We start from the raw sequence: 13125 nt of genomic DNA on the forward strand, positions 1-13125 counted from the left end.
CTCATTGTCACTGGCAATATTATATATTATAATATAATATAATGTGTGTATGACATATATATGTGTATATATATATTATATGTATTTCTTTAAATACTTTGGGACATGTTACATTATATAATAAAGAAACCTGTATCTTACATCCCATGATGGCTGTTTGCGGAGGATTAGAGGCGTGGCCTTCCTGGAGGATGTATGTCACTGGGGACAGACTTTTGAATGACTCGTGACATTTTGAGTTAGCTCTCCCTGCTTTCCCCTTATAAATTGAGATGTGAGCTCTCAGTTGTTCCTGCCACTGTGCCTCTGTTCTGTGACCATGGACTCCAAGCTTCTGTCACTGTAAGCCAAATTAAACTCTCTCTTTTCTAAGTTGCCTTGGTCATGCTGTTCTGTCACAGCCAAATAAAATAAAAATAAATAAATAAATAAATAAATAAATAAAATAGGTAGATAATAATATTATAATAAAAATAAATTATAAGGCCAGTGAGAAGGCCTGGTGGATAAAGCCTGGTGGCCAGAATTGTGTCCTCAGGACCTACTTGGTAAAAGGAGAGGATCTTCTGATATGCATACATGCACTGTAGCACATCCAGGCCAACTAAATCAATCAATCATAAATTTCAAAAAAGTAGTTACAGCACTAAACACACACACACACACACACACACACACACACACACACACACAACTAGAGAAAAAGATTTCTAAAAACAGGCAAACACTCAAGGTCTTCTCCAGAACAATTAAACCAGGACATCTGAAGAAAGGTTCGAGCAGCCACATTGACTAGCGACTCTAACACAAAACCAGAGCTGGGGTTCTGCCTCTCGAAGTCAGAAAGCGTTTATCAAAATCCATCCCTGAGGTCTGCCTTCGGGTGCACGGGTTTCCCAATCTGCTCTGAAGCATGGTGATCAGCTAAAAAGAATGTTTCCAAAAGCACAAAGGTGACTAAAGCCCTCTGAATTTAAGTTCTTTTTCACTCAAAGTACTAACTACGAAGCCAGGAAATGGTTCAACCATTTAGCAAAAGGTTGAAACTAACACGGGATAAGGATAAAAATTTAGAAGCAAATGATACTTTTAAAACCTTTTAAAACACAACTTTCAGTACTTAGTAATGTTTTACAACTCCTGAGGGAAGCCACCGTAGGAATGTATCCAGCATAGTTAAGTTTTTGAAGACCAAAGGCTTTTCATTCACATAAATCCAATTCACTAAAACAAGTTCTACTCCAGTTTCCCAGTCTGCACAATCATGCAGGTCTCAACTTGCACTCCCAAGCTATGTAGCAGACAAATATTAAATAAGAGTATTTCTATGTGCCAAACCCAAGTGTAGAATGGGTTCTCCCTGTGAACAATATACAGCCATTTGTGTTCAAAACAAAAAAAAAAATTGTCGACTAGGGAACTAGAATCCTAAGTCTTAAGACACAAAGACTGTATGAGGAAATAAGAAAACCATGCTACCAACAAGAAAACTTATCTGTTTGCCCAACCTATAAGGTATCATGAATACTCAGAATGTTTATAAAATGTCAAATACAAAGGACCAAATGTACAGAAACAAGAGGAAAATAAGAGAAAAGGTTGTCGTGGGCAACACACATACAGGCTGTGAGATGTTTGCGAGGTTGTCAGGGAAACTAAGACAATGGGCCAAGCAGTACAGCATCTTCCAGTGTTGACGTCTGCCCCAGGCTCCAGCAACTTATCTGTGTCTTAAAAGGCAACCCTAGGAATATACAGCGGTAAATATACAACCAGCCTTCAGTACAGAAGGTGGGATGCTGGTGGATCTAAAGTAGGAATCACAACTATAAATATGCTTATAAGAAAGAAAGATAGAGCATCATAAAGAACAATTGGGCAACATGGTAGCCATAGCTAGATCCTAAAGCTAACAGGAGGCATGGAGAGGCATCGGCACGGTGGCAGACCATGCTTGCCTGAGGCTTCTCTCTGCATTGGATGCATTTGAGACAGTAAGATCATAACCAGAGCTAGCAGGGAAAAATCTCGAAAAACACCTCTCATGAACCATCATCCTAGAGACTCTGCCCTGTGTGTCCACAACTTAGAGGGATTTGGCCATATTTTAGCTAGAACAAAATAGTTGAAACACTAAAAAGTCTATGAGACTTCCAAGATGAAGACTTCACTCTCTCTGGCTTTCACATCTAGAGACATTCCAAGCTGCACACAGGCAACAGTATCAGGCAGCAAGAATCCAGACATGACCTTGCAGTGAGAAGGGCGGTGAATGAAAGGGCTCAAGACCTGGATGTGGGCACTTATGGAACTCCAATTCTGGGGAATTGCCTGGTCTGTAACAGGGAAATGATATTGACCCAGCTTCCCACCTCAGGATGTCAGAAGTAGCCTACAGGCCAAGGTTCCCAAGAACAATACAGGATCTTTCTAGTATAAGAAATCACAGTCTGCTGTCACTGTTTAACAGACCTGTGGCGTGCTTGGAAACAGTTTTTCTCTGCTTACCATTTAAAAGCATAATTGAAGGGAACTGTCTCTGGCTTAGGACGCCCTGTAATTGTGTCAGTGCAGCTCTCCACATGAGCCATTAAGACAAATTATCTGCAATCCCCTGCCTCGGCGGCAGGCTGTCATTTGGTGTCAAGAGCACCAATTACTCCAGACTTTCTTTCCAGACTAGGCAATCCATTTTTCTCTCATTGACTACTGTTTCTTCAAGTTCACCATCTATTCACAGTGAGCTTGTTTGCAGTTTCTGCTCTTCCCTCACACCGTAGGTGAGCAGAATCCTCGGACACATGCCTTGTTGACCTTTCAGGGGACCCTGCTTTTTGTAGGACTCAAAAGATAAGGCAGTGCGGTTTTTACTGCGTTCCTGACAGGCAGGAAGAGAGTGGATTCATCTTGCAGCCGACCTGTTGAAGTTGGCAGCAGTTGTTCCAATTCAGGTATAACCAGGAAATTAGTCAATAATCTACAACTGGGCTGGCTCTACTCACTGCCTGATACTAGACACCAGAGCCTCGGTCCCTGGTCTCAGGCTAAGAAATGTTAAGATATTGGAGAGCATCACTGGGAGAATTTTTATCCAATTCATCCAGTGTGAGGGTCACTATCAGCAAGGGCAGTTCCGGTGAGGAGAGAGAGGGGGGGAAGCATAACTGACCAAACAGGAAGTGGGTATCAAAGAGCTGGGAAAAGCTGGGCAGGTTGGAAAGAAGCTTCAATAGAAACGCAGATGTCATAGCCTCTCTTCCTCCCAAGGCGCGAGGATCGTTGCAGAAGAGGTGGCGGGAAGGTTTTACAAACCAGAGATGGTTGATGATTGCAATGAAACAGTATTTTCTGGATGCGGCAGGGCAGTTGCACATATGAACATTATGTGGTTGTGACAGCGTTGACCAGACCCGCACAAGCTCGAAGCTCTGACTGAGGCTCTGATGTGTAGTACCGGCTAGTGAGTAGAGCCCGAGGATACGAAGGGGAAGGTAGTCATGAAGCCCCATCTCGCTGAGGAGCGACAACTGACAACTGGTAGCTGAAGTGGAAACTTCTAGTTCTTACGTCCAATGTTGCTTTGTCGGGACACACAGGTGTACGGGTGTCTTCCTAAAGCAAACACGCGAAAGACTGTTCTCCTGAAGCAGGCCCAGGTGAAAGGATGTTTGGCTATAGCAGACACGTGAAAGAGGGCTTGACCCCACAGGAGTGAGAGACGAGCAGTGAGCATTGGTTCACTTTGCTCTGCCTCGCTATTCTTCGCTCGTGACACCCACGTATTGGTTCGCCTTACATAGCATTGTCAAACTCCACTTGTGATAACACTGCCATTGAGAGAAACTCACCCAAGAACTGCTAGTGGGGCTGCAGAAGTGGCAAGCTGTCACAGGAACCTCACTAGCAGTTCTTGGGTGAGCCTTTTACTTTCACTTAAAAGTAACCATAAAAATGATTCCTCAGCTTCTGTCATTTTTAAGCTCAATTCTAGTTGCTTGTGTGTAATCAAAATCGGTCATGAGCATCCTGTGTGTTCGGGAGAATCCAAGAGCAAGCAGGACAAGGATGGGGCTTGGCCAACATAGGTAAACTTCAAAGCCTCCTGGGGCCTGGGATCCTGTGGGCAGCACACCAGGGTAGGTTATTCAAAAATAAAAGCTCCCACTTACACTCCTTTATTCCTGGAATTTATAACTGGGAAAGGAAGTGGCCCAAATACAACCTTATATTCTATTTCCCAGACATGACACTCAAGATATGGGTCTCTCTTCTAAGTCTAAGGTCCACTGTTGCCAGGCAGAAGCAGAGTTTCTGAAACATTTATTTTATGGATATGAGTGTTTGCCTTGCGGGTCTGTGTGTGCACCATGTGTGCGTCTGATGCCTGTGGAGGTCAGAAGAGGGCATCGGATACCCCAGAACTTTACAGGTGGTTGTGAGATACCATGCGGGTGCTGGGAACTGAGCTCAAGCCTTCTGCAAGAACAGCCAGTGCTCCTAACCACTGAGTTGTGCCTCTCATCAGGAGGATAATTTTTTTAAGAAAACTTTTTGTGTTTCTTCTTCTTGAAGGTACGGTTTCTAAAAATGAGAATGTGCTCAATGAGAGACAGCAAATCCATCTGGAGAGGACAAAGTTCTCTTCTTTAAGGAATTCAATTCTGCATTGATTCTTGACTGCCAAAAATCCTATTCCTTGAGAACTTAAAACAGGCTTGGAAGACAATGAAAACATTTTTAAATTAGGGATTTAGATCACCCTAAAGGATACCTGCCCGCAAGCCTAAGCCCTGTGAGATAATTCTATCAATTTGACACAGACATTTACCATACGCACTATCCCAAAGAACTCTGTCCTCTGTCATTACTACTCACCCTGAAGGTTACCTTAGCAACCAAAGGAAAAGAATACCTGTTTAAATGTCAGAAACTAAGTTGTAGAAATGGCTGCCCCAGAGAAACTACCAGAAGCACAGAAGGTTAGAAAGCAGAACTGAATACATACACAATTACTTCTTTAAAAAAAAAAAAAAAAAACTGCCAGGATCCACTGTCTCCTAAAACGCACTAATTTCAAAATGTAGGGGGAAAAGCAGGAAATTTGTATGTATGGGCTTCTTACCCACTGGCATTCAGTTCTTGCAGGTCTGAAAGTCATTCACCAGCACCAAGCTTCGGCTAGAATAACAAAACAGGCCAGTGGGCAAGCCTTAGGATCCAGCGTGCTCTCCCTCCTCAGATCTGAAGCACAGCGACGTCAGCCCAGTCCATGGAGCCTGCACCCAAGCCTCACTTTCCATCGCTCCTGCACTCACAGCCAGTACACTGTCTTCACAAATCTGGCTTCGTGCAAGTCGCAGGTCTCTTTTCCGTGCAAAGAAAGAACAAGGTTTTTCTGCACGCACTGCTGAGTCACATATCCCACCCCCACCCCACCCCCGCCCCTTTCTGTTGCTACCCAGTAGAAGGATGGTGGGTCTACATGGCATGAGCAAGATGTCCATTTGTGAACACTGACGATCAAGACAGTTTTGCATTTACTGCAGACCCCTTAATCTTACGAAGTTTCCTCTGGAACCCCCTGGGCTCTGCATGTCCTTCCTCTCATTGGCTGCAATGCATAGAGAACCAAGTGTTCTTCAGAGGATGCAAATGACCCTATTTAGCAAAGCATGGCTACGCTAAATGCCCGCCTCCACTATGACAGCATCGTCTTGCTTGCCCTGTACTGTAAATTGCATGTGTGCCTCACGTGCACTGTTTTTAAGCCCCTGTTCTTCATGCTGTAACTGGTTCTTATACAAACAAGACACTGCTCAGACTTGCTCTCAAGAACTTGCACTCTGCAACTGGTAAATCATAACTCTAATTCCTAGATTCCAGTTTAAATCTAAGGTAGTGTAGTCAGCTACAGAATAGATTCTTGATCTGACCTATGAAATAAATATGTGCAAAATTCCATTCTCTAACATATCTCCATTCGGTCCCACCAGTACCTCCAGTCAGCCCTCTTGGATGATGGGTCTTCACAGAGCAAATACCAATAGCCTCTTAGATGCATGGGCTAGGCCCAAGACTGCCCTGAAGGAAAGTTGATAGGACCAATTGGTTTAATCTCTGATTTCCCTTCTGTGGATAGAACAGCTTATAAAGGCAGAAAGGAAGTTGACCTCTTTAAACTTTGTTTTGTTGAAGATTTAATATTTTCTCCTGTAGACTCAGTCCTCAGCAACACTAGCAAAACCAAGCTTAATCATGTTGGTGGGTATTAACAGAACACACACATCCCATTAGGGATAGAAGAATATCTGCCTAGGAGACTCTGAAGTAATTGACCCTACGCCTGCAGAGGGGCCCAAATTAATCTTTCATGATATTAATTTACTCTCCTATGTGATGGCTGGTTTCATGTCAACTTGACACAAGCTAGAGTTATCTGAAAGGAGTGAGGTTACTAGAAAAAAAAAACACTTACGATCCAACTATAAGGCATTATATTAGTGACTGTTGGGGGAGAATCCAGCCCATTGTGGGTGGGGCCATCCCTGGGATTATATAGGTCTTGGGCCTTATAAGAAAGCAAGCTGAGCAAGTTATGAGGAGCAATCCAGTAAGCAGCATCCCTCTATGACCTCTGCATCAGACCCTGCCTCTAAGATCCTGTCCTGTTTGAGTTCCTGACTTCTAATAATGGACTACAATGTGAAAGTGTAAGCCAAATAAGTCCTTTCCTCCACAACTTCCTTTTGGTTATGGTGTTTCATCACAGCAATGACAACCCTAGCTAGGACGCTTTGCACAAATCACATCTTCAATCCGCCAATTTGTTATATATCAACGTATATGCATTAAGATATGTGAAAAATATTACTTATATCACCTTTTTAAAAGAAAGGGTCCTCCTCGCTCTCTAGTTACAAGGCATGCACAGGACAAGCTGTATCTCTCAGCAGACTGGGAAAGAAGTAACGGTGTTCACAAGGCCAGTGCCATGAGAATTAAGACGCCACATGGCGGCCCCCTCCTGGTGAAGCCTGGTTTACCAGTCATCCCTGTTATGCTTCTGAGAACACAAACGCAGGAAAGCCATTTGGTTGAGCAGGAAGGGAGGCTTCAACTCAAACATCACCTCAGCACAAATCAGTAAGAACATTTTATCCCAGTTAACCTAATTGTCTACATTATGCCAATCTCCTCAAAAACATGTCTATCAAATCACAAACAGGCAAGAACGCCAAAAACAAAGCAGACAAACTGTGACATCTTCTTGGGGGATTCTACTACTTTACCCAGCCTCTTACTGCAAACTAGGCGTTTCAGAGGCCCTGCAAAAGCTTCTACCGTGAAAGCGAGTTTTGAAGAAGAAATGGATTTAATTTTATGAAATAGATGTGCAGTTTAATGGAAGGCCTGAAATTAAATAAAAGCCGGGACACTTCCTTCTCTCGCATGCATAATGAAGTTGCATGATGACTGATGACGGGTAACACGCAGGCCAAGAGGAGACCCTGCTTTGCTTTGGTTTTTCCAATGTACCATTTTTACTGATTCTCTAGGAGTTTCACAGCATGCCCCCCAATAATATTCACTTCCCAGCCCTTCCATGTCCCTCCCCCACCTTGTTACCCAATCCCCCCACAAAAATAAAAATAAGATAAAAAGATAAAGGCCAATTTGTGTAATCTATATCATCCGGGAGTATGGTCAGACTCTCAGGGGCCTGCCCTTGAGTAGAACTGAGTCCCTCCCCTCCTCCCACACCTCTGCCAGAAGCCATCAACTGTGCAGAGCTTCTCTTCAGCATCCACATCACCCTCTCTAAGAGTTTTCTTTGGTGGCTTCCTGTCTAGGCTGTTACTTTGGGGTTGGTAGGGGTTGTCACAGGAGCCTTCCATGTCCCTCCCTCTCAACTGTGCGTCAGCGACGTCACAGAAAAAGCAATCTCCTGGCCATTCACAGTCAGTAAGAGCACAGATCATGGGCTGCTATATGTTTCTGGCACGAACATGCCTCCCTGCTTCAGTGAGACCATGGACCCAGAAAAGGCCCTCAGGGGCTACCTGGACCCCTGACATCACCATGGCCTCACATAGCAGTGCAGTTCACTCACATCAATATGGCCCCCAGCAGCAGCACAACCTACAAACTTCAACATGCCTTCAGGCTGCAGCATCCACATGGCCCTTGGTGGCAAAATGGGCCACAGACATCAACACAGACCCCAGCTGAGGTAATACCACAGACCCAGACAGGGTCCTCAGTGGCAACCTGGGCTAGATCTCCTCATCATGGGAGACCTTACTTTTCTAAGGGAAGCAGTGCTTCATACCTTGTTTCTCCCTGGTAACCATCAAAGTAAAAAGCAAAAGGTGAGTTGTTTATTACAAATTGCAAAGGAATACAGTAATGTTTCAGGGTAGACCTTAGGTCAGACTTTTTACACAACAAAGCTGTTATCAAAGTTAACTATTACTCGTCTAGTAAGACAACACTTATACCTAAAGAAGTCATTAAAAGTAGACAACAATTCTAAAAGATGAACAGGAAGTTTTTCAATAGTTTTTGACAGCTACTAAAATGGATAATTGCTGAATAGTTTTTAGGGTTCTTTTTTTTTTTTTTGGTTCTTTTTTTTCGGAGCTGGGGACCGAACCCAGGGCCTTGCGCTTCCTAGGTAAGCGCTCTACCACTGAGCTAAATCCCCAGCCCCTTTAGGGTTCTTTAAAATTGCTAAATAGAACAACCACATGATCCACACGGATACACAAAAGAAAGACAATCAGACATCTACAGAAGCATCTGCATTCTTGCATTCAAGGCACATCCCATCACAATGGCTATAAAATATACAACCAGGAATGAGTGGGTAAAAAGAAATAAAAAGGAAAAAAAAAACAAACCCAGGAATGAGGAGTAAGATACACAACATGGAATACTACTCACCCATAAAAAATGAAACCCAGTCACCTGCAGCAGACGGAAGTGGAGATCACTGCATTATAGAAACTGAGCCGGACACAGACAAGCCAGTGCCACGTGATCTAACCTACCCGTGGACTCTCAAAAAGTATTACGTCATACAAACAGAATCAAATGCTGGTTCCCCAGAGGCTAGGGATGACGATGATGATTAGGGTGAGCACTGATCAACAGCTGTTAGGCTATAGTTAGATGGAGCAAGGGTTCCTTGTGTGACAGCAACTGTGCAACGCCTACAAGGAACCTCTTAAACATAAAGAAATGCTGAATATTTGAGATGAGTATAACTAACCAGATTTAAACATTATACAATGTACACACACATCCAAACACTGCACGGCGCTGAGAAAATAGTAAAAAAAATATGTTTCTATCAGTTAAAACAAGTAAATTAAAAACACAATTGCGGGGAAGGAAACCGGATTGTGCTTATGATTGATGTCCCCACCAGGAATACAATACAAATTCCCACAGGCCCAACCCTAAGCCTGTTCCTCACGGCATGACTCTACTGGTAAAGGTCAAGAGACTGGAAGGGGACAACATGAGGAGAAAACAGATCAGTGGGGGTGGGGAAGGAAGGCAAGAAGAAAGTATGGATGTTGTATATGTGTGCGTGCTGATTCATGTAGTGTGTGTGTGTGTGTGTGTGTGTGCAGGTATACATTTGTGTGCTGTGTGTGTAGGTGTGTGCACAGTAGTGTGTGTGTATACATGTGTGTGTGTGCAATGTATATGTGTGGGAAGTGTGTGTGTGTGTATGTAGGTCTACATTCGTGTGTTATGTGCACCATGGTATGTATATACAGTGGTGTGTGTGTGTGTGTGTGTGTGTGTGTGCAGGTATACATTTGTGTGCTGTGTGTGTAGGTGTGTGCACAGTAGTGTGTGTGTATACATGTGTGTGTGCAATGTATATGTGTGGGAAGTGTGTGTGTGTGTGTGTGTGTAGGTCTACATTCGTGTGTTGTGTGCACCATGGTATGTATATACAGTGGTGTGTGTGTGTGTGTGTGTGTGTGTGTGTGTGTGCAGGTATACATTTGTGTGCTGTGTGTGTAGGTGTGTGCACAGTAGTGTGTGTATACATGTGTGTGTGCAATATATATGTGTGGGAAGTGTGTGTGTGTGTGTGTGTGTGTGTAGGTCTACATTCGTGTGTTGTGTGCACCATGGTATGTATATACAGTGGTGTGTGTGTGTGTGTGTGTGTGTGTGTGTGTGTGTGTGCAGGTATACATTTGTGTGCTGTGTGTGTAGGTGTGTGCACAGTAGTGTGTGTATACATGTGTGTGTGCAATGTATATGTGTGGGAAGTGTGTGTGTGTGTGTGTGTGTACAGGTCTACATTTGTGTGTTGTGTGCACCATGGTATGTATATACAGTGGTGTGTGTGTGTGTGTGTGTGTGTGTGTGTGTGTGTGTGTGCAGGTATACATTGAGGCGTTGTGTGTCCACGTGGAAGCCAGAATGTTGTTTCCCATTGTTTTTCTTTAAAACAATGTCTCTTGTTGGAGCTAGAACTCACCAATTTGGCTAGCCTGGCTTGCCAGGGAGTCCCAGAGATCTTCCTGACTCTTTCCAGTGCTAGGGGTACAAATGACCACTGTTTTATGTGGGTGCTGGAGAGCAAAGGTAGGTGTTGAAGCTTGTTCAGCAAGCGCTTTGCACGCAGCCGTCTCCTCTCCCCCACCTGACTCTTACATTGTTCAGAAGTCAGCTCAGCTGTCACCTTCCTTTCACACTGCGTCTCTTCCAAGTATTCCACAGAGCTCTTTTTCTGCCTTGTTTCCTACTGGGATAATGGCAGCACTGTTCCCTTTCCGTGGCAAGAAACTAGCAAGGGGATTAGAGCCACAGTCCAAAGCCACAAGCTCAAGAATCAGACATAAAGAAGCTGTCCCCCAACCGGGAGCAAAGCCTTTTAATGCCTCCTCAGACGTCCTGGAAACCGAAGCACCAGCCAACTGAGAGATAAATGACTGAGTACTTCAGAGAAGCCAGCCACACTGGAGCTAAGGGCTCAGCTAAAAGTTGGGAAGAAAAGTCTACCCAGAGAAACGGAGAGTAAACCGCAAGGCTCATTCTAAACTTGAGAAAGCCGGCACACATCTGACACTGACCTACCTTCAAGTGAGGAATTTCCCAGGACTGTCCAACCCAAAGGCAGCTCCAGTTGGGTCAGAGCCAGCACGAGTTCCTCATCCAAGGCAGGCAGCGCTTCTGCTGTCAGGGCAAACGGGGTCAGCAGTGTCTGGTGACTACAGGGCGTGAGTCGGTCAGCCTGAGTGACCAGCAGACGAGCCAGCCTGCAGGCCATGTTGTCCACATAGGTCACTGAGCCAGAGCCCATGGTCACCGGGGAATACCCTTCTGAGCAGAGGCACACAGATACCATCACCGTCTCTTGAAGCCAATGGCCTAAATGACAAGACAATTAACAATTCAGCCCATATCTGAAGGAGTCACACAGTGGTCGTGGGTGGGCAGCACTCTCTGGGGAACAAGCAGGAAGTATGATGTCATCTCTAAATCTCCCCGAGGTGGGGGCAACCATGAGCTGATGTCATCTTATTTTGGTGATGGCAGAGTTTTAAATGACCCTTTAGGGGCTCTGAGGGGTTCTGAGTCTCTTTCCACCAACCAAAGTCGTTTGCCCTAGTTCATCGTTCACATCTGCCCAGTCCCCGGATGCCAGTCTCCCATCTGAGGAACTCCACCCCCCTTTCTGCTCTGCCTTCAACTGGGACATACATTCTTAGCCATTTACTGAGGCGACAGGTTTTTTAATCTGTACCAGAGACTGATAGAGGTGCACCCGAATTCCATGGGGCTGCTTTGGATGCGGGGTGAAGATTACTAACTAGAGTGTATATAAATTAACACATCCAACAGAAAATAGGAGTTCCCCGGGGGCCCCTCCAGCAATGGCTCCTGTGTCTTGTAGACATTACAGCATGGCTGATCACCCTGCTCCGTGTCCTCCTGATACTCTTTGCCTCAATTTCCCATTTTGCTAAGGTTAGTGGATGTCTGCCCAGCTACATAGTTTTGTCTTTGGTAGTATTTCCAAGAGTGTCAATGCCACTCAAAACCCTGGGACCATAATACTACAGTTAGACTGGGCAGAGTTACTCAGAGTCTCTGGACACGACATCCCTATACCCACTGGCAAAAGCTCACAGGTCTGTGTCTGCCTGACTCTCCAAGCTTTCCCTCAAAGGCTATGCTGCCAGAATTCCACAAACCAAGAGCATCTGCCATCCTCACAATGATTCTCAAAAGCAGGTGCTCAAAAGATGCCACCCCATGAGACCATACCTATCCATTATACATTGCAGAAAGTACCTTCTATCACTGGTAGGCTAACCATCTTACCACATTCAAAGGTTACCTTTATAAAACTATAATCAGGGAAATTTAAGGTTAAGAAATACACTGTCCCTCACCCCACGAAACCTGTCAAAGTGAAGACAAGGGCCCTCACTTTGAGCCCACCACAAAACAAGGAGAAAAGTTTGCTTTTGCACATAGGAGCTCAGTGAGTTTGGTCCTTTCATGTAGAGACTGGGAGTAGAAGGACGCCAGTTTATTTATCAGAGTAAAAGGGTAGAGGGGAAGGAATGGCATCCATTAACAAAATATAGCAGGGGGTTGGGGTTGGTTTATTTCTTTGGTTGGCTAGTTTTCAGCTTTTGAGTCAAGGTTTCTCTACGTGTCCCTGGCTGCAGACCAGGCTGGCCTCTAATTCAGAGATCTGCCTACCTCTACTTACTAAGTGTGGGGATTAAACATGTGGGTCACCACTGCCAGGCATTTGGTTTTTGTCTTTCTCTTCTCTATGAGTGTCTGGGGCTGCCAGACCAATCACAGAGGAATGAGGAAGTTGAATAAAGATGGGGTCTGTCATATCAGCTTGTCCTGAGTCAACTCAGGCATCAGGCTGGGACAGAGGAGGAGATCCAAGGCACATCCTCCATTGGCTACACCTAAGGAGAGCTGGGGGCAGCCAGGATGAGCTTACCAGGATTGAGCCAAGGCAGACACTAGTAGAGGGGCCCCAGAATCAGTAGCACAGGGCAAGAGTCCTTCCTAAGCGCATGTTCATACACCCCTGTGAACTCCTGACCTTGGAGAATGGTTCTT

General features: G+C 44.8%; 1 protein-coding gene across 5 annotated transcripts in view; it reads right to left on the minus strand.

Annotated features, from left to right (window-relative positions):
- Positions 1-13125, minus strand: part of Arhgef28 (Rho guanine nucleotide exchange factor 28) — a 296466-nt gene that overhangs the window by 164681 nt on the left and 118660 nt on the right. For all 5 annotated transcript variants that reach the window (XR_010063623.1, XR_010063622.1, XM_039102531.2 and 2 more), the window contains one exon: positions 11107-11400. Coding sequence is in view for 3 of the 5 variants with exons in the window: in XM_039102531.2 (XP_038958459.1) it covers positions 11107-11400 (294 nt within the window). In the remaining 2 variants the exon portion in view is untranslated. The remainder of the gene's footprint in view (positions 1-11106; positions 11401-13125) is intronic.

This window comes from Rattus norvegicus, chromosome 2 (assembly GCF_036323735.1).
Source record: "Rattus norvegicus strain BN/NHsdMcwi chromosome 2, GRCr8, whole genome shotgun sequence".
In the NCBI taxonomy this organism is placed as follows: Eukaryota; Metazoa; Chordata; class Mammalia; order Rodentia; family Muridae; genus Rattus; species Rattus norvegicus.